Genomic DNA, 20,740 nt, shown 5'->3' on the forward strand with positions numbered 1-20,740 from the left:
CGCTCTTTTGACTCCCAGTATGCATTGTATACAGTTCCTCCACCCATGCCGCACGAGGTACCTGGAAACCTCTGTATTGTAAATATCGTTTGCCGTCCCAGATAAAGATGCTCTTTTGGCCAACAAGTTGTCGAGTGGTCTTTTTTAAAGTAGAAGTTACCCCAATTTGGGGTCATGCAGATGCACTGTGGTCCTCCTTCGTGTTGCCCTTCAGTTCCTGAATGTTTAGGTTTGGCGTTGGTATTATACCATCGCCTGCGAAAAGCTTCTGTTTGTGTGCCATCCGGCAGATTGTACCATGTGTAAGTACACCAAGGTAGTAAACAGGAAACAATGCAGAATAAAGTGTTACAGTTACAGAGAGAGTGCACCTGGTGGTGCATGTTCTCAAGTTTTTGTATCTTCTGCCTGACGGGGAGAAGAGGGAGTGACCAGGACAAGAAAGGATCCCTGATTACAGACAACACACACAAAATGCTGGTGGAACGCAGCAGGCCAGGCAGCATCTATAGGGAGAAGCACTGTCGACGTTTTGGGCCAAGACCCTTCGTCGGGACTAACTGAAAGAAAAGATAGTAAGAGATATGAAAGTAGGAGGGGGAGGGGGAAATGTGAAATGATAGGAGAAGACCGGAGGGGGTGGGGTGAAGCTGAGAGCTGGAAAGGTGATTGGCGAAAGTGATACAGAGCTTGAGAAGGGAAAGGATCATGGGATGGGAGGCCTAGGGAGAAAGAAAGGGGGAGGGGAGCACCAGAGGGAGATGGAGAACAAGCAAGAAGTGACTGTGAGAGGGGCCCCCCTCACAATCACTCCTCTCTCTACCCCTCTCACAATCACTCCTCTCTCTACCCCTCTCACAATCACACCTCTCTCTGCCCCTCTCACAATCACTCCTCTCTCTACCCCTCTCACAATCACACCTCTCTCTGCCCCTCTCACAATCACTCCTCTCTCTTCCCCTCTCACAATCACTCTGCCTGTTCTCCATCTCCCTCTGGTGCTCCCCTCTCCCTTTCTTTCTCCCGAGACCTCCCGTCCCATGATCCTTTCCCTTCTCCAGCTCTATATCCCTTTTGCCAATCAACTTTCCAGCTCTTAGCTTCATCCCACCCCTCCTGTCTTCTATAATTTCGGATTTCCCACTCTCCCTCCCACTTACAAATCTCTTACTATTTTTCCTTTCAGTTAGTCCTGACGAAGGGTCTCGGCCTGAAAATTCAACAGTGCTTCTTCCTATAGACGCTGCCTGGCCTGCTGCGTTCCACCAGCATTTTGTGTGTGTTGCTTGAATTTCCAGCATCTGCAGATTTCCTCGTGTTTGCCCTGATTACAGAGACAACTTTCCCAGGGAAGCATAGCTGAAGTCAGTAGAGTGGAGGTTTGTCTGCGTGATGGACTGGAGTGAGTTAACAGTCTCCAGTTCCATGAAGTCTGGAGCCCTAGCTGAAAGCTTTTCATTCAAATGCAAGACCCAGCCCCAGCGTGTTGAGTGACTTGCCACTGTCCTACTGCAACCGGGAAGTGATAATCGTGAGGTCGCGATCCAATTTTGACAAGTGTGTCAGAGACGAGCAATGGGCACGCTGGTGACATCATCACCAGCACGAAATGTGATGGAAAGATGTCTCCCACATGGGGTTGAAATGCTGAGTATGATTTCCTGGCGGGTAAAACCTCTACCAGAGGTGACAACTGCTGGCACTTCAAAATAGACATAAAACATTTCTGACATAAGGTTTACACAAACTGTATAAAACAGACAGAGCAGTTGTTTGCATATGAGATCTGTTTATATAATGTCAGAACAACCAGAAATGTGTGTAAACTAAAACCAGCAGAATGGTAACCCTTTGAATTGTGGTCAAGGTGGTTTTTGCTGGCTTTTGTCTCCAGTGGAGGGAACTCATGCCCTTGTATCCCTGAGGGTTTACTGCCTTGTGCTGTATGCTGAAGGAATTTGCCTCCTACACCAGCTATTCTTCAGAAACCGCTGGAGGTTCCCCAGCCTGGGTGCAATGGCCATCCCTAATATGCTGGAGAGGGTAGGGTGAGCTATCTTCACTGCGGAGTGAGTTCCTGGATTTAGACCTAGCAACAACGAAGGGCCAATGAAACCTGCCCAAATAAGGCTGGTTTGCAGCTTGAAGGGGAAGATGCGGGTGGTGGTGAGGTAAAGGCTTCAGGCTTGGTGAGTAACTGCAGTGCATTCGGTGGGGAGTGCTCGCTGCAGCCAGTGATAGAGAGAATGGATAAACGTTAGGCAAACAGTAGGAGTAGTTGTAGACGGGTCATATTCTGCATGGAAGTCAGTCACCAGTGGAGTGCCTCAGGGATCTGTTCTGGGACCCTTACTCTTCGTGATTTTTATAAATGACCGGGATGAGGAAGTGGAGGGATGGGTTAGTAAATTTGCTGATGACACAAAGGTTGGGGGTGTTGTGGATAGTGTGGAGGGCTGTCAGAGGTTACAGTGGGACATTGATAGGATGCAAAACTGGGCTGAGAAGTGGCAGATGGAACTCAATCCAGGTAAGTATGAGATAGTTCATTTTGTTAGGTCAAATATGATGACAGAATATAGTATTAATAGTAAGACTCTTGGCAGTGTGGAGGATCAGAGGGATCTTGGAGTCCGAGTCCATAGGACACTCAAAGCTGCTACGCAGGTTGACTCTGTGATTAAGAAGGCATACGATGTATTGGCCTTCATCAATCGTGGGATTGAGTTTAAGAGCCGAGAGGTAACGTTGCAGCTATATAGGACCCTGGTCAGACCCCACTTGGTGTACTGTGCTCAATTCTGGTCACCTCACTATAGGAAGGACGTGGAAACCATAGAAAGGGTGCAGAAGAGATTTACAAAGATGTTGCCTGGATTGGGGAGCATGCCTTATGAGAATAGGTTTAGTGAACTCAGCCTTTTCTCCTTGGAGGGACGGAGGATGAGAGGTGACTTGATAGAGGTGTGTAAGATAATGAGAGGCATTGATCGTGTGGATAGTCAGAGGCTTTTCCCCAGGGCTGAAATGGCTAGCAAGAGAGGGCATAGTTTTAAAGTACTTGGAAGTAGGTATAGAGGAGATGTCAGGGGTAAATTTTTTACACAGAGTGCTGAGTGCGTGGAATGGGCTGCCGGTTGTGGTGTTGGAGGTGGAAACGATAGGGTCTTTTAAGAGACTCCTGGATGACTACATGGAGCTTAGAAAAATAGAGGGCTATGGGTAAAGCCTGGGTAGGGACATGTTTGGCACAGTTTTGTGGGCCGAAGGGCCTGTACTGTGCTGTATGTATTCTATGTTTCTATGTTTCTATGTTTCTAAAACAGATAGGAAACCCACCAGGTGCTCCACTTTGGTCTTGGATGGTGCTGGATCTGCAGGTGTCCAGCGAAGAGGAGAAAGTCCATTCATACTTGGGTCTGTGCTCCTAGGCATTGCAAAGGCCCATGGATATCAGGAGCCTACCTGGGCAACATTCTACACTGGAGACAAGAGACTGCGGATGTTGGAAACTGGAGCAACGTGCAATCTACTAGAGGTTGAGTAGCATCTGTGGGGGGGGGGGGTAATTAGCTGTCAATGTTTCAGTTCAGACCTCTCATCAGGATTGGGAGCAGGGCTTCAAAATGAAACACTAACAATTCCTTTCCCCCCCAACAGATATTTCTCGACCCACTGAGTTCCTCCAGCACACCATTTGTGCTCAATATTCCACACTGCAGGTTGACAGCAGTGTTTTAATAGCCAAATGTCTGATCACAGAGTCTTTCCCTTTTTTGTGGAGTGAATCAAAATGACTAGGGATGGGCTTCCCTGACAGAGGAAGTCTCAGGAGCAGGTCAATCTGGATCAGTCTCTGAGAAGTTCAGGATCAGCCTCTCCACCATCACCGAGAATGGAGGTTCTTCCAACAACACCTTTAACTGTCCACCACCATTGATAAGCAGGTGGCAGATCTTTGATCTCATTCATTGGGCATGGAATGTCTTAATGCTGCTGTATTACCTAGCTATTGAGCACATACGTTAATTACTCATCTTTAGGTATGTCTGGTGTCCGTCCTCACTCTATGAACCAGTCTTGACAGAAGGAGAAGACATACCAGGCCATGAAGTTTCAGACTGAGCTGGTGTGCATTTCTGCTGCTGGCAAAGGTCCACAGCATCTCAAAGACACACAGGTCTGAATAACCAGACCTATTCTGCAGCTGCTCCATGAGACACAATCTTCCTGTCGTCAAATATGATGCCCCCAATCTGTCCACAAGAACTGTGCGGTGGCTGTTTTTGCAAGTCCCATTGTGGACAGGTACAGGTCACACGTACGTCAGCATATAGGTTTACCTCTGGTGCTGGTTCACTCATTACCTGCCATAGAGCCAGTTTAACCCTTCGTGTCCTTCAGGACTTGGCCATCTACAAATACACACTTGCCGATGGTCACTAAGGTCCCCACCCAGAGTCCATGAGTGTCCCTGCTACTTCTTCCGGGTAGTGCTCATTGTGTACGAGCAGGGATTCTGGCTGAGGGAGGGGAGGAATGAAGCCGTGGGGCTCCAGGGAATCTGGACTTGATGTTGAAGACTCCAGCACCCTAACCAGTTTGTCCTTTCATTTCAGTTACGCACCAAAGCACCAGACACATAAGCTCTACTGCCCAGAACAGAAGGGCAGCCAGCACATGGGTATTCATCACCTGCAAGTCTGACGTGGAATTAGATTATCAGCTCTTCATCGTCACCGGATCTAAGAGGGTGGTGAATCTGTGGAACTCTCCCACAGATGGCTATGGAGGCCAGGTCAATGGGTATATTTAAAGTGGAGGCTGCTAAGATCTTGATTAGTAATTGTGTCAAAGCTTATATCAAATGGGCTACTTTTGCTGCTATATCTTATGGTTTCTTATGAACCCAGAAGACTCCTTCCCCAGGGCACTGTGGAGCATCTATGCAGGAGGGACTGCAGTGGATCTAGAATTCAGCTCGAGCCTGGCCTCTAAAGTGCAGCTGTGGACGGGCAACCAGTGCTGGCCTTGACAGTGAAGCTCACGTCCCCCAGTAGCATAAAGAGGAGAGCGGGACCCGGGAAGAAGGCTGGCGAAGCTTCCAGTGTTCCTCCTGCATCATTTAACGGCATCTTCCAATTTGCTGACAGGTACACAGTGTAATCCAAACTCTTGTATAATGAGAAAAAGGGTATATTTGCAGGAGTGCACTCAAGGTGTGGCGGTTAGTGCAACCTAGAAACAAACATCACCGGTGATTTTGTCATAGATAAAGCCACATATAACATGCTGACACTGCGTTTACAATCACAAGCCACTTCTGTTCACATCTTATGAACTGAAGTGTTTATAATTTGAATCTTACATTTGTCCCACCCATATCAGTCTACCAGGAATTCCCACTGCTTTTTACACGAGACGCAGCCTTCAATGTACATATTTCAGATAAAAATGAGCATCAGATGTTCTATTAATCAGTAACACAGCCATAGCAACAAAATACTGCACACAGGGAGAACAAACATTGACAATTAAATACACAAGTCAGTTTTACCAATGGGAGGTGAAGGCTGATATCATGGTGTGAAGGGTTTACTCTAAGGGCACACGCTAAGGTCTGGAGAGAGGATTCACTAACTGTGTGTATCTGGGAGCTGGGCAGTCTGGGATAACTTCAGTAACGCTTCGGCACAGTCAGAGACTCAGAAAACACCTCCGATCATTTGGTGATCCTAAATCCAACATTGACAAACTTACGGCAACCAGGAGGAATGGCTGAGTGAGGTCTCAGAACAGAACCAGTGTGAGGAGCTGACGGAAATCATAGAAACCACAATTGTCGCTTCCTCAGTGTTGCCCCACCCACCGTGCAACACTCCCTCAGCACTCCTCACACCCCACCGTGTAACACTCCCTCAGCACTCCTCACACCCCACCGTGTAACACTCCCTCAGCACTCCCCACAGCCCACCGTGTAACACTCCCTCAGCGCTCCTCACACCCCACCGTGTAACACTCCCTCAGCACTCCTCACACCCCACCGTGTAACACTCCCTCAGCGCTCCTCACACCCCACCGTGTAACACTCCCTCAGCGCTCCTCACACCCCACCGTGTAACACTCCCTCAGCACTCCTCACACCCCACCGTGTAACACTCCCTCAGCGCTCCTCACACCCCACCGTGTAACACTCCCTCAGCGCTCCTCACACCCCACCGTGCAACACTCCCTCAGCGCTCCTCACACCCCACCATGTAACACTCCCTCAGCACTCCTCACACCCCACCGTGTAACACTCCCTCAGCACTCCTCACACCCCACCGTGTAACACTCCCTCAGCACTCCTCACACCCCACCGTGCAACACTCCCTCAGCACTCCTCACACCCCACCGTGTAACACTCCCTCAGCGCTCCTCACACCCCACCGTGCAACACTCCCTCAGCACTCCTCACACCCCACCGTGTAACACTCCCTCAGCGCTCCTCACACCCCACCGTGTAACACTCCCTCAGCGCTCCTCACACCCCACCGTGTAACACTCCCTCAGCACTCCCCACACCCCACCGTGTAACACTCCCTCAGCACTCCCCACACCCCACCGTGTAACACTCCCTCAGCACTCCCCACACCCCACCGTGTAACACTCCCTCAGCACTCCCCACACCCCACCGTGTAACACTCCCTCAGCACTCCTCACACCCCACCGTGTAACACTCCCTCAGCACTCCCCACACCCCACCGTGTAACACTCCCTCAGCACTCCTCACACCCCACCGTGCAACACTCCCTCAGCACTCCCCACACCCCACCGTGTAACACTCCCTCAGCACTCCTCACACCCCACCGTGCAACACTCCCTCAGCACTCCCCACACCCCACCGTGTAACACTCCCTCAGCACTCCTCACACCCCACCGTGCAACACTCCCTCAGCACTCCTCACACCCCACCGTGTAACACTCCCTCATCACTCCCCACACCCCACCGTGCAACACTCCCTCAGCACTCCTCACACCCCACCGTGTAACACTCCCTCAGCACTCCCCACACCCCACCGTGTAACACTCCCTCAGTACTCCTCACACCCCACCGTGTAACACTCCCTCAGCACTCCCCACACCCCACCGTGTAACACTCCCTCAGTACTCCTCACACCCCACCGTGTAACACTCCCTCAGCACTCCTCACACCCCACCGTGTAACACTCCCTCAGCACTCCTCACACCCCACCGTGCAACACTCCCTCAGCACTCCTCACACCCCACCGTGTAACACTCCCTCAGCACTCCTCACACCCCACCGTGTAACACTCCCTCAGCGCTCCTCACACCCCACCGTGTAACACTCCCTCAGCACTCCCCACACCCCACCGTGTAACACTCCCTCAGCACTCCTCACACCCCACCGTGTAACACTCCCTCAGTACTGCCCCTTCCAGAATGTGACCCTCAGTACTTCCCCACCCTCAGTGCAACACTCCCTCCGTAGTGTAACACTCATTCAATACCACCATTCCCACACTACTACCCCTCTCACTGTGGCGTTCCCTCAGTATTGCCCCTTCCACAGAGTGAGGCTCACTCAGTTCCACCCCTCCCAGCTCTCCCTCAGAGCTAGATTTCACACAGTGTGACACGTCCTCAGGACTGCCCGTCCTACATTGTGATTCTCTCTCAATAGCACCTCTCCCATAGAGTGTTTTTCCCTCGGTATTGTCCCTCCATTGGCCTGACATACCCTTGGTACTCCCCCTCCTACAATAAAGTACTCTTTCTGTATTGTTCTCCTCAGGTTCAGCCTCCTGACGCCAGCACTGTGATTCTCCCCCGTGGCTTTCCCTCGGCGCTGCCCCTAAACCTAAGTTTGTGTTTGGACTGCGGGAGTAGAGATTCAACCCCCTGACTCAGGACATCTCCTTCCCACTGAACCTTTCAACAGAGTGCATGGGGGGAGGTGGGGGTTAGGAGTCTGTGAGATAACATGCACCCAAGATATGGCGGGTGGGGAAAAATAATACATTCAGTCTCGTCCTTCATTGCGTGAAGCAAGGTATCCTGAGGTGCCTGTCCAAGCACCCGGTGAGGGATGAGCCACAGTGTCAGCTTTGCCGTCCTTGACCCAGAGGTTATATTCTGGGGGTTAACTCTGGGCGAACGTCAGTGTGCGGATCCTGATCCCGAGCCTTGGATCTGACTCGTGGCATGAGTGCTGTTGTTCTCCGAGATGGTCCTGGAAGATGGGAATGCGGGCAGCGTAATGTGGCGTCTTATTATTTCCAGAACCTTCTTCTTGTAGCCCTTGAACGCAAAGAAGTAGATGAGTGGATCGATGCAGCAGTTGAGGTTCATGAAGCAAACAGACACCTGCAGGCTTGTTTTGAAGGTCTGTTGTTGCCAGCAGTTCTGCGATGACAGCAGCTTCCTGATCATGTACTGCATGATGGTGATGTGATATGGCGAAAAGCAGACCAGGAATGCCAACAGAACTAACAGAATCACGGTGATGGCTTTCTTGTTCCTACCTAGTTTCTCAGTTAAAGGGTTCTCCCTCGCAATCCTGCAGAGTTTCACATTGACTCGAAAGTAGCAGAAGAAAATGATCGCCACCGGCAGGCAGTAGCCCAGGAGACAGGCGCCGAGCAGCATCTTGGGCAGGTTGGGATTGCTTTCAAAGTTTGGGTACTCCATGCAGGTTGTCAAGCCTTTGTTCTCTTTTGTCATCGAGATGAAGAGCAGGGGAGAAGTCTGGAGGAAGACGAACACCCAGACGGCAGCACAGATATACTTGACATTTTGGACCTTGCGGAACCTGGCAAACCGAAGGGGATGCACCATGGCGATGTAACGGTCAATGCTCAACCACGTCATGAAATTGATGCTGGCGTATGTATTGATGTAGAAGAGAACTGCAAAAATCCGGCATGGCCCCTCGCCCAGAGGCCAGTCAAACCCTCGGACTATGTAGACAATCCGAGATGGTAGAGCAAGTGTAAACAGGGCATCGGAGGCTGCAAGGTGGATTAAGTAAAGCGTGGTCGAGTTAATCTTTGGATGTTTCTGGAAAGTTATATACAGCGCTAATATGTTTCCTGATAAGCCAACCATGAAAACAATGATGTAGAACAAAGTGAAGATTATTTTCGCTGCCTTGAAGTGTACGTACACATCACAGGTCACATTGGTGAAGTTATTGCTGAAAGAAGCAGAATCCATTTGGCTCTAAACTGCCGTGGTTTTTCTGTGAAAGAAACAAAATAAATGTTATCATGTTCTCTCCTCACTAAGAACTCATAACTTGAGAAGCTTATTTTTTTATGACCTGGGCGTTCAAGAGATGGAAGACAAACTCAAGAGATTGACGTGAGTTGGAAGGAAATTTAGTGCAGTGTTCTTAGGAGCTACAGCAGGAAAAGGCTGTGATCCACACAGGAGAGAAACAGCACTTGTTCTAACTTTAGAGAAGGTTCACTCTATGAAGATGTGACATGGAGAGAAACCTGCAGTGCTTTTAAATTTCCAGAAGGTATTTGACAAGGTGCCACATAAGAACCTGGGTGCAAACTATGTCCAAAACATGGATTAAAAACTAGTTGTCACATAGAAAACAGGGAGTTGGGATAGAGTTTTTCAGTGTGGAAACAGCCTCTCAGCCCAACTCATCCATGCCAACCAAATGCCCACCTGAGCTAGACCCATATGCCTGCTTTTGGCTTACGTCCCTTTAAGCTTTTCCTATCCAGGTACCTATCTAAATACCCTTTAAACATAGCAGTTGTACCGGCCCTTACTACTTCCTCAGACAGCTCACTCCATATTCTCACCACCCTCTGAAATACTTGCCCCTTCAAATTTAACCTTGCTGACGTACTAAACTCCCCTATCTTGGAAAAGATCAGTGACAATTCACCCTTTCTCTGCCCCTCATAATTTTATAAACCCCTCTCAGACCAACTGCCAGTCTCTTATGCTTCAGGGGAAGAAAGACCCAGTCTTTCCAGCCTCTCCTTATAACTGGGAACTATTCCAGTCCAGGAATTCTTTCCTGCACCATTTCCAATCTAGTGACATCCTTTCTATGGCTGGTTGAACAAAACTGCACACAGTACTCCAAGTGTGGTCACAACAATGTCTTGTAACATAACATCCCAACCCTTGTACTCAATACCCTGATCAACGAAACCAAGTGTGCCAAACACCTTCTTTGCCACCCTTTCTAGCTGTGTCGACACTTCCAATGAACTATGTTCTTGTACCCTTCTGTTCCACAACACTCTATTCCTCTTCCATTTACTATGTAAGTCCTGCCTTGTTCTAACTTCCCAAAATGTAACATTTTACACTTGTTTGTATTAAATCCCATCTGCCATTCCTCAGCCCACTTGCCTCAGTTGATCTCAAACCTGTTGTAAACTTAGACAACCATCTTCACTGTTCATTCTATTCCTAATTTTCATGTCATCCACCAACTTCCTAACCATGCCATCTACACTGCCATCCAAATCATTGACGTAAATGACAAACTGGGGAAGGGGCCACCACCAGTCCATGCAGTACACCACTGGTCATAGGCATCCAGTCTGAAAAAAAGCCCTCTCCAAAATGAATGGGTCTTTTTCAGGAGGGATATAACAAATGGACTGCTTCAGGGCTGATTCTTGACTTTCAACTGTTTATTACTTACTTTAATGACCTGGAAGAGGGAAGAAAGCCAAGTCAAGTCAAGTCACTTTTATTGTCATTTCGACCATAACTGCTGGTACAGTTCATAGTAAAAATGAGACAACGTTTTTCAGGACCATGGTGTTACATGACACAGTACAAAAAAACTAGACTGAATTATGTAATAAAAAAAACAACAGAGAAAGCTACACTAAACTACAGACCTACACAGGACTGCATAAAGTGCACAAAAACAGTGCAGGCATTTACAATAAATAATAAACAGGACAGTAGGGCAAGGTGTCAGTCCAGGCTTCGGGCATTGAGGAGTCTGATAGCTTGGGAGAAGAAGCTGTTATGTAGTCTGGTCGTGAGAGCCTGAATGCTTCTGAGCCTTTTCCTGGACGGCAGAAGAGATTGTATGAGGGGTGCATGGGGTCCTTCATAATGCTGTTTCCTTTGCGGATGCAGCATGCAGTGTAAATGTCCGTGATGGCAGGAAGAGAGACCCCGATGATCTTCTCAGCTGACCTCACTATCCGCTGCAGTGTATTGCGATCTGAGATGGTGCAATTTCCAAACCAGGCAGTGATGCAGCTGTTCAGGATGCTCTCAATACAACCCCTGTAGAATGTGATGAGGATGGGGGGGTGGAAGATGGACCTTCCTCAGCCTTCGCAAAAAGTAGAGACACTGCTGGGCTTTCTTTGCTATGGAGCTGGTGTTGAGGGACCAGGTGAGATTCTCCGTCAGGTGAACACCAAGAAATTTGGTGCTCTTTATGATCTCTACCGAGGAGCCGTCAATGTTCAGCGGGGAGTGGTCGCTCCGTGCCCTCCTGAAGTCAACAACCATCTCTTTTGTTTTGTTCACATTAAGAGACAGGTTGTTGGCTCTGCACCAGTCCGTTAGCCACTGCACCTCCTCTCTGTAAGCTGACTCGTCGTTCTTGCTAATGAGACCCACCACAGTCGTGTCATCAGTGAACTTGATGATATCGTTGATGGAAGTTTTCCAAATTTGCCATTTTGCCAAAGGCCTGAAAATAGGTGGGAGGAGATATTGTGAAGAGGAGTGATGATTCTGTAGTAGGAGGTAGGGTGAGTGGGTGAAAATCTACCAAGTAAAATTGGATATGGGAAAATATGAGGTCCTACACTTGGGTAAGTGGAACCAAAAGACAGATTGGGTGCAAAGAGACTGCAAATGAGTGAAGTTCAAAGAGATCTTGTGCAGAAATCACAAAACATTAGAAGACACGACCAACAAGTAGTTAAGAAGGTAAATGCACATTGGCCTTTATTAACAAAGGCATTGAATAAATCAGAAGGTTTTTTATGTAGTTGCACAGTTTGTGAGGTTGTACAAGCGCTCAGTTTTGAGTACCTTACCCAGATAAAAACAGAGTAATATGTGAGAGACCAAAGGAGATTCACCAAGCTAATTCCTGAGATGAGAGAGTTGTCCTGTCCAGAGAGGCAAAATAATTTGAGTCGTATTCCTTGAAGTTAAAGATAGTGGGGGTTGGGGTGGCCGTGCTGAAAATTGTAAGATTGTAATGACACTTGACAGGATAAGATTTATTAAAATTGACATTTATTGCTGTTTTTCTCTCTTGTCTTTGCAGTTTGTTGTCTTTTGCACATTGATTGTTTGTCCGTCCTGTTGGGTGTAGCTCATTGATTCTATTGTGTTTCTTGGATTTACTACGTATGCCCACAAGAAAATGAATCTCAGGTTTGTATATGGTGACACATATGTACATTGATAATAAATTTACTTTAAACTTTGAAAGCTTTAGAACTGCTTCCACTCATGGGAAGGTCATCGGCAAGAGAAATAATTGCAAAAATAATTTAAAACTGAGGTGTACAGAAATGTCTTCCCTCTGCTCCTTGGAATTCTCTGCTCCTGGAGGTGGGGGAGATCAGATTATTAGAGATACCTATGGTGGAGAGAGATAAATATTTGAAAGGAGCTGACGGTTATGGGAACTTGAAATAGAGGAGAAACTGAGGTCAGTGTTGATCATCCACGATCATATTGAATGGTGGGGACAGGCTTGAGGGGCTGAATGGCTCCTCCTCTTCCTATTTTCTTATGTTCTTGTTAAGGGGACGTTTAATAATGAGGTTCATAAAATTGAATAGATTAAATATGGAAAATACTTCCTCATGGCAGTAAGACCAATTACCAAAAAGAACTGACTTAAGATAATTCATAAGGCTTCCACAGGGAGAAACGGTCACACAGGTACCACTTAAATGAAGTGTAATGCTGTCAAGGATATAGTCAGTTCTGAAGGTGGTGTATGTTCTCGTTCTGAAAACTAGATAAGGTACAATTTAGAATTTAACATGGAATTTTAACATCTAGTTAAAATAGTACCTGTCGGCAACAGTTTTTGGATCATTAGAAAGCCTTCTACAAATTGCTGAACAGGAAGCAATTACTGGTGGTGCAGAGTTAGTGCTCAGGTAAAGGAGGGGTTTGTATGAAGGCATAGAGTGATCACACAACCTAGAGTCCACGTTGAACTGAATGCAATGTCCAGAATCTGCTCAGGTGAGAATTTAGTACAGTGCGGAGAAATTTTAGGCTATTTAAGTTTTCATTTGCTTTAAAGTAGAATACTTAAAGCATCTTACAAATATATGACTTCATGTAGAGTTAACAGAATTGAAAAGATGGCAGTAATCCAGTCAGGTAACAGTCAATAACAACCCCTCTGGAAAAAAGAAGATATAAAGAGGAGTGTAAAGTTTCTAAGATCAGAGAAAGTCAGTTGAGGCGTATTGCTAAGAATTCCATTGCAGGATGGGAGGCTCCAGGACATATGGATATCTATTAAGTACATGGATAGGAGGGTTTGGAGGGTTGTGAGCCAAAAAAGGGCAGATAGGACTAGCTTAGTGGTCAGCATGGACAAGTTGGGCTGAAGAGCCTCTTTCCATGTTCTTGGACTTCATTTTTCTTGTGTGATGGAGATGCTCGAGTTCATGCTTGGGATCTCTCATCTAGTTAGTTGACTGGTTGACAGACATCTGCATCAAACGCGGGCTTACTGAAGCTGCCAGATGTCCGATCCATGGGAAAATGCATTATTTTCTTTTTATATCAAGCGGCTCATTTTGGATCTGAGGACTCGATCTGGTTCAGAATCTCGTTGCTTGCTTCAGTTGTTTGCATGATTTGGTTTTTTTTCTTTCTCGTTGGGTGTTGGTCTTTTATTTTTATTCCTTTTTTCCTTTAATTGGGTTCTTTCAGGTTTCTTGCTTTGTGGCTACCTGTGAGCAAGCAAATCTCAAGATTGTATAATTCATAAATCCTTTGATTATAACTGTACTTGAACTTGAAAAAGACAACAAGTCATTCTATGTCACTGTTCACTGGCTCCTAAAGTGGTTTTATCACAAATAATGATTCTCAGTCTGAGTATGCTGCTACAGCCAGACTCATATCATATCATATCATACTAATATCATACTCATATCATATACATATCATACTCATATCATTGTATGATACAGGTATCATGCAGAGTCATGGCTATCTCACTTGCTTTTTCACCACTCAGACCGAAAGTTGCATATTCAACAATGTGAGCACATAATCTAGACTGATATCCCTGAGGCAATACTGCACCATAAGAGGGTTGTCTTTGAATGAGATGTCAAACTGAGAAAATTTAGGCTCAAGTAAATGTAAATAATCATGTGGTAAAGTTCTGGAATCCTTTCCGAAGCCTGGCTTAATATTTATCCAAGTAGCAACATCATGGAATCTGATCATTATCTCTTCTGTTCGTGGGAGCTTCCTGTGCACAAATTGGATACCATGGTTCCAACATCACAATAGTGATTGCCCTTCTAAAATATTTCATCAGCTGTAAAGAGCTTTAAAATACTTCATCAGCTGTAATCATGAAAATTGCGACAAGAAACTTTTTTATAACTATTAATAATTTCTACACAATGCATTAAAATATTGTACAATTTCAACATGTTATTCCCTGTTCAACTAACTCTAATTAGCCTGTATACAATGGTACAGAATAGGGAAGCGTGTCTCTGTCGGTATACATCGAGCGAATACAGACTATCAAGCAAAGGGGTTCTGTCTCACCAGTGCAGAACAGATGATTAACTGAATTGTGTACGACTCCTGTAGATGAATAATGTTTGAACTCTTGGTAATACAACACCAGAAAGTTCCCATTTTTATGTGTTTAGCCCATATCCCTTTAATCCTCTCCTATTTATGCACCTATCCCAAATATATTTTAAATATTGTAATAGTACCCACCTCTGCCATATGTGTTTAAAAACTTGCCCCTCAGGACCCTTTTAAATCTTTCCCTGCACCTTAAACCCATGTTTTAGTTTTAGAATCACTACCCTTTAAACTATCAATGCTCTTCATGGTTTAATAAACCTCTATAATGTATGCTCCCCAGCCTCCTTTGCTCCAGGTAAAACAGTTCCAGTCTATCCAGTCTCTCCTTATAACATTAGCCCTCCAGTCCGGGCAACATGAATCTTCTCAATACCCTCCCGAGCTTAATCACATCCTTTCTATGGCATGGCCACAGTACCTCAAGTGTGCTCTGACCCACTGTAACATGATGCCTCAACTCCTGTACCCAGAAATCATAAATGAACTCCAAACTAGGAGTGACCAAAGAGGTGGGTTTAGATGTGATTAGAGAGGTGGTGGGGTGCAGGATTTCTGGTGCTTTGGCAAGTGAAAAGCAGTGAGGATCAAATAGGAGGAGAAAGCAGCTTTGGGTCTGGGGAGAATCATGGAGAGTGGGAGAGGAAAGACCGTGAGGATTTTGCCAAAGCATATCAGTTCAGAGTGCATCCTTGCGATTCATCAGTCAGAACATTACTGCCCATCGTACAGAAATATTACGCTTTTAAATTGCTGACAACGCACCACCACATCTTCCCATCCACCCATTTGCTTGCCTTCTAGCCTTTCTCTCAACTCACGTTGGTCTCTTTTTCCCAAGCACGCACACTGCTCACCAGCACGATCTAAACCACGTGCGCCTTCTGACAGCTGAACACCCATCGTGCTTGTAAATGTCTCTGCCCACTTGCCATGCATAATCCAGAAGGGGTCAGGCAAAAGTCCATTCACAATAAACAACATAAATAAAAAAATTTTTAAGGCCCCAGCTCCTTGCTCAATCCTTCCCCTATTCCCCCCTCCACCTCATTCTGCACCTTTCCCCGTCCCATCTCCATCTGACCTCCTCTCCCTTGTGTGTTTATCCAGCATCCCCCTTAAGCCCTTCTCTGCCCTTCACCTCGCCTGAAAATGAGCTCCACAATTCCCTTACTCTCAATGGAAAGCAGTGAATTTTCTGGTAAAATTATTAACAATTGTAATCTAAAGTCTAAGACATCTACAGTTGAATTCAGGCATGTCGTGCCTACCCAATCAAACCTCCTGTAGGTCACATCTCAGCTCAAACTGCTCCCTCCAAAATAATCTCCAGTAATTTCCACTCTTGACATTACCCTCCTCCTTATTTTTCACACCTTCTCTGAGACTTCTAAGGCTATTACGAAGCTTTGTCGACACTTTGCATTCAGTACCTCAGATCTGTGGTGTCTGAGGAAACCAAAAAGAAGTGTATAACAGAAGTAACACCTTTAGCCCATAATTAACCGCATAAATTCTCACCTCTGTACTGAGCTCTTTACCACGCTGCTTTGAGACTTGGAATAGCTGGCAGCAAAATGATGCCAGTGATGAACAGTGAAGGGTTTGGATGCCACAGACGACAACGAGAGTGAACAAGGTCTCTTCTAACATTGCAATCAGTTCAATCTCTTTGTATGATTTGGTTTCTCTACTAAACTAGTACAAGTTCAATGTACCAATCAGAATCCGCAGACCCACTTCTAGCGTGCACAGATAAAGATCATATTTGACTCAAAATTTTAATCTGACCTTAATTTTTAACCTTTGTTCTAATTGTTTCAATAATCTGCACTGGAATTTTTCCGCAACTGTTAATGTATACCATTTCCTTGTACAGAACACAAGAAAATGGAGTGAAGCAGAGGGACTAGGCCAAGTGGCTCCTCCAGAACTTCTGTCCTCCATTAGATGTCATGGGTCATTTACCTCAACACCTTTTCCCACAATATCTCCATAAGTCTTTTTTATTATACAGAAATCCACCCATCTCTGTTTAGAACAAACAATGTCTGAGCTTCCTCAACCTTCAGAGCAGAGAATTCCGAAGATTTTCCACCCACTGTGTGAAGGCGTAGAGATCCCTGAGATCCCTGGTCCTAGACTCCTCGGCCACAGGAATTATCCTCCCTGCATCCAGCTTGTTAAACCTCATAAAATATGTAAGTCATTGCATTAATTTGACTATATTGGATGTAGTAAACCCACTAATTTGCATTCACACAGACGTTTTATCATAATGAAAAAGTGTGACCTATATTTAAAGTGAATGTTATTTTCACAAAGTCAAAATGAAATCTAAAATGTTATCGGTCATTAAGGATTAAAATGGGCATTTCCTTGAACTTAAGGTCGAATTTGGATCTAAACTTTTTCAGTGCAGTTGAAGGGACTGCTGCAACAGGAGATTGAGGTGATTTCTTCATAATTGCCTTCCAGGGGTGCTGTAAATTTCTCCAGTTAATCTTATGCAAGTGATTTGCATTGCATAATTGTTCTTTCACAGAAATTTGATAGAGAAACCATTCTGTTCCATCTGAGAGAAGTTGTTAGATATTACTAGACTATTTTTCTCTGACCCTGCCAACTGTTTGAACTGGTGTATGTTAAAATAGAGCCTGTAGACCATTTGTGGTGACTTACTATTTAAATAGATCCTGTGTACTGTTTGTAATGTGTTATGTAGGTAACGCATAGTGATGAAATAGATTCTGCAGACTGTTTGCTGTGATATACTGTTTAAATAGATCCTGTAAACTGTTTGCTGTGGTGTCATATTCAAGTAGATTCTGTAGACTGTTTGCTGTGGTGTCATGTTTAAAAAGATTCTGTAGACTGTTTGCTGTGGTGTCCTGTTTAAGTAGATTCGGTAGACTGTTTGCTGTGGTGTCGTGTTTAAATAGATTCTGTAGACTGTTTGCTGTGGTGTCATGTTTAAATAGATTCTGTAGACTGTTTGCTGTGGTGTCATGTTTAAATACATTATGTAGACTGTTTGCTGTGGTGTCGTGTTTAAGTAGATTCTGTAGACTGTTTGCTGTGGTGTCATGTTTAAATACTTTCTGTAGACTGTTTGCTGTGGTGTCATGTTTAAATACTTTCTGTAGACTGTTTGCTGTGGTGTCATGTTTAAGTAGATTCAGTAGACTGTTTGCTGTGGTGTCATGTTTAAGTAGATTCGGTAGACTGTTTGCTGTGGTGTCGTGTTTAAGTAGATTCTGTAGACTGTTTTCTGTGGTGTCATGTTTAAGTAGATTCTGTAGACTGTTTGCTGTGGTGTCGTGTTTAAATACATTCTGTAGACTGTGTGCTGTGGTGTCATATTTAAATAGATTCTGTAGACTGTTTGCTGTGGTGTCATGTTTAAATAGATTCTGTAGACCGTTTACTGTGGTGTCATGTTTAAGTAGATTCTGTAGACTGTTTGCTGTGGTGTAATGTTTAAATAGATTCTGTAGACTGTTTGCTGTGGTGTCGTATTCAAGTAGATTCTGTAGACTGTTTGCTGTGGTGTAGTGTTTAAGTAGATTCTGTAGACTGTTTGCTGTGGTGTCGTGTTTAAATAGATTCTGTAGACTGATGTGGTGTTGTGTTTAAGTAGATTCTGTAGACTTTTTGCTGTGGTGTCGTATGCAAGTAGATTCAGTAGACTGTTTGCTGTGGTGTCATGTTTAAATACTTTCTGTAGACTGTTTGCTGTGGTGTCATGTTTAAATACTTTCTGTAGACTGTTTGCTGTGGTGTCATGTTTAAGTAGATTCAGTAGACTGTTTGCTGTGGTGTCATGTTTAAGTAGATTCGGTAGACTGTTTGCTGTGGTGTCGTGTTTAAGTAGATTCTGTAGACTGTTTTCTGTGGTGTCATGTTTAAGTAGATTCTGTAGACTGTTTGCTGTGGTGTCGTGTTTAAATACATTCTGTAGACTGTGTGCTGTGGTGTCATATTTAAATAGATTCTGTAGACTGTTTGCTGTGGTGTCATGTTTAAATAGATTCTGTAGACCGTTTACTGTGGTGTCATGTTTAAGTAGATTCTGTAGACTGTTTGCTGTGGTGTAATGTTTAAATAGATTCTGTAGACTGTTTGCTGTGGTGTCGTATTCAAGTAGATTCTGTAGACTGTTTGCTGTGGTGTAGTGTTTAAGTAGATTCTGTAGACTGTTTGCTGTGGTGTCGTGTTTAAATAGATTCTGTAGACTGATGTGGTGTTGTGTTTAAGTAGATTCTGTAGACTTTTTGCTGTGGTGTCGTATTCAAGTAGATTCAGTAGACTGTTTGCTGTGGTGTCATGTTTAAATACTTTCTGTAGACTGTTTGCTGTGGTGTCATGTTTAAATACTTTCTGTAGACTGTTTGCTGTGGTGTCATGTTTAAATACTTTCTGTAGACTGTTTGCTGTGGTGTCATGTTTAAGTAGATTCAGTAGACTGTTTGCTGTGGTGTCATGTTTAAGTAGATTCGGTAGACTGTTTGCTGTGGTGTCGTGTTTAAGTAGATTCTGTAGACTGTTTTCTGTGGTGTCATGTTTAAGTAGATTCTGTAGACTGTTTGCTGTGGTGTCGTGTTTAAATAGATTCTGTAGACTGTGCTGTGGTGTCATATTTAAATAGATTCTGTAGACTGTTTGCTGTGGTGTCATGTTTAAATAGATTCTGTAGACCGTTTACTGTGGTGTCAGGTTTAAGTAGATTCTGTAGACTGTTTGCTGTGGTGTCGTGTTTAAATAGATTCTGTAGACTGTTTGCTGTGGTGTCGTATTCAAGTAGATTCTGTAGACTGTTTGCTGTGGTGTCATGTTTAAGTAGATTCGGTAGACTGTTTGCTGTGGTGTCGTGTTTAAGTAGATTCTGTAGACTGTTTGCTGTGGTGTCATGTTTAAGTAGATTCTGTAGACTGTTTGCTGTGGTGTCATGTTTAAATACATTCTGTAGACTGTGTGCTGTGGTGTCGTATTTAAGTAGATTCTGTAGACTGTTTGCTGTGGTGTCGTGTTTAAGTAGATTCTGTAGACTGTTTGCTGTGGTGTCATGTTTAAATACTTTCTGTAGACTGTTTGCTGTGGTGTCATGTTTAAATACTTTCTGTAGACTGTTTGCTGTGGTGTCATGTTTAAGTAGATTCAGTAGACTGTTTGCTGTGGTGTCATGTTTAAGTAGATTCGGTAGACTGTTTGCTGTGGTGTCGTGTTTAAGTAGATTATGTAGACTGTTTGCTGTGGTGTCATGTTTAAATACATTCTGTAGATTGTTTGCTGTGGTGTCATGTTTAAATACATTCTGTAGACTGTGTGCTGTGGTGTCGTATTTAAGTAGATTCTGTAGACTGTTTGCTGTGGTGTCGTGTTTAAGTAGATTCTGTAGACTGTTTGCTGTGGTGTCATGTTTAAATACTTTCTGTAGACTGTTTGCTGTGGTGTCATGTTGAAGTAGATTCGGTAGACTGTTTGCTGTGGTGTCGTGTTCAAGTAGATTCTGTAGACTGTTTTCTGTGGTGTCGTGTTTAAGTAGATTCTGTAGACTGTTTGCTGTGGTGTCGTGTTTAAGTAGATTCTGTAGACTGTTTGCTGTGGTGTCATGTTTAAATACTTTCTGTAGACTGTTTGCTGTGGTGTCATGTTTAAATACTTTCTGTAGACTGTTTGCTGTGGTGTCATGTTTAAGTAGATTCAGTAGACTGTTTGCTGTGGTGTCATGTTTAAGTAGATTCGGTAGACTGTTTGCTGTGGTGTCGTGTTTAAGTAGATTCTGTAGACTGTTTTCTGTGGTGTCATGTTTAAGTAGATTCTGTAGACTGTTTGCTGTGGTGTCGTGTTTAAATACATTCTGTAGACTGTGTGCTGTGGTGTCATATTCAAGTAGATTCTGTAG

The 20,740-nt window shown here is 44.7% G+C and overlaps 1 protein-coding gene and 1 long non-coding RNA gene across 3 annotated transcripts; one reads left to right on the plus strand and one right to left on the minus strand.

The window, feature by feature from the left end:
- Positions 1 to 3,290: 3,290 nt before the first annotated feature.
- LOC140716015 (uncharacterized) lies at positions 3,291 to 12,380 on the plus strand. Of its 2 annotated transcripts, none has more exons than XR_012096232.1 (3): positions 3,291 to 3,538; positions 4,620 to 5,153; positions 12,290 to 12,380. It is a non-coding gene; the product is annotated as an uncharacterized lncRNA (long non-coding RNA). The 2 variants fall into 2 exon arrangements; XR_012096231.1 differs by lacking the exon at positions 12,290 to 12,380 and adding an exon at positions 7,796 to 9,875.
- Positions 8,143 to 16,444, minus strand: LOC140716005 (G-protein coupled receptor 183-like). Its single transcript, XM_073028645.1, has 2 exons — positions 16,357 to 16,444; positions 8,143 to 9,241 (listed from the first exon to the last, which is right to left on the minus strand). Exon 2 carries the CDS (start codon positions 9,214 to 9,216, stop codon positions 8,161 to 8,163), a length of 1,056 nt encoding a protein of 351 aa, XP_072884746.1. The 5' UTR covers positions 9,217 to 9,241; positions 16,357 to 16,444; the 3' UTR covers positions 8,143 to 8,160.
- Between the last annotated feature and the right edge of the window lie 4,296 nt (positions 16,445 to 20,740).

This window comes from Hemitrygon akajei, chromosome 2, assembly GCF_048418815.1.
Source record: "Hemitrygon akajei chromosome 2, sHemAka1.3, whole genome shotgun sequence".
Classification (NCBI taxonomy): domain Eukaryota; kingdom Metazoa; phylum Chordata; class Chondrichthyes; order Myliobatiformes; family Dasyatidae; genus Hemitrygon; species Hemitrygon akajei.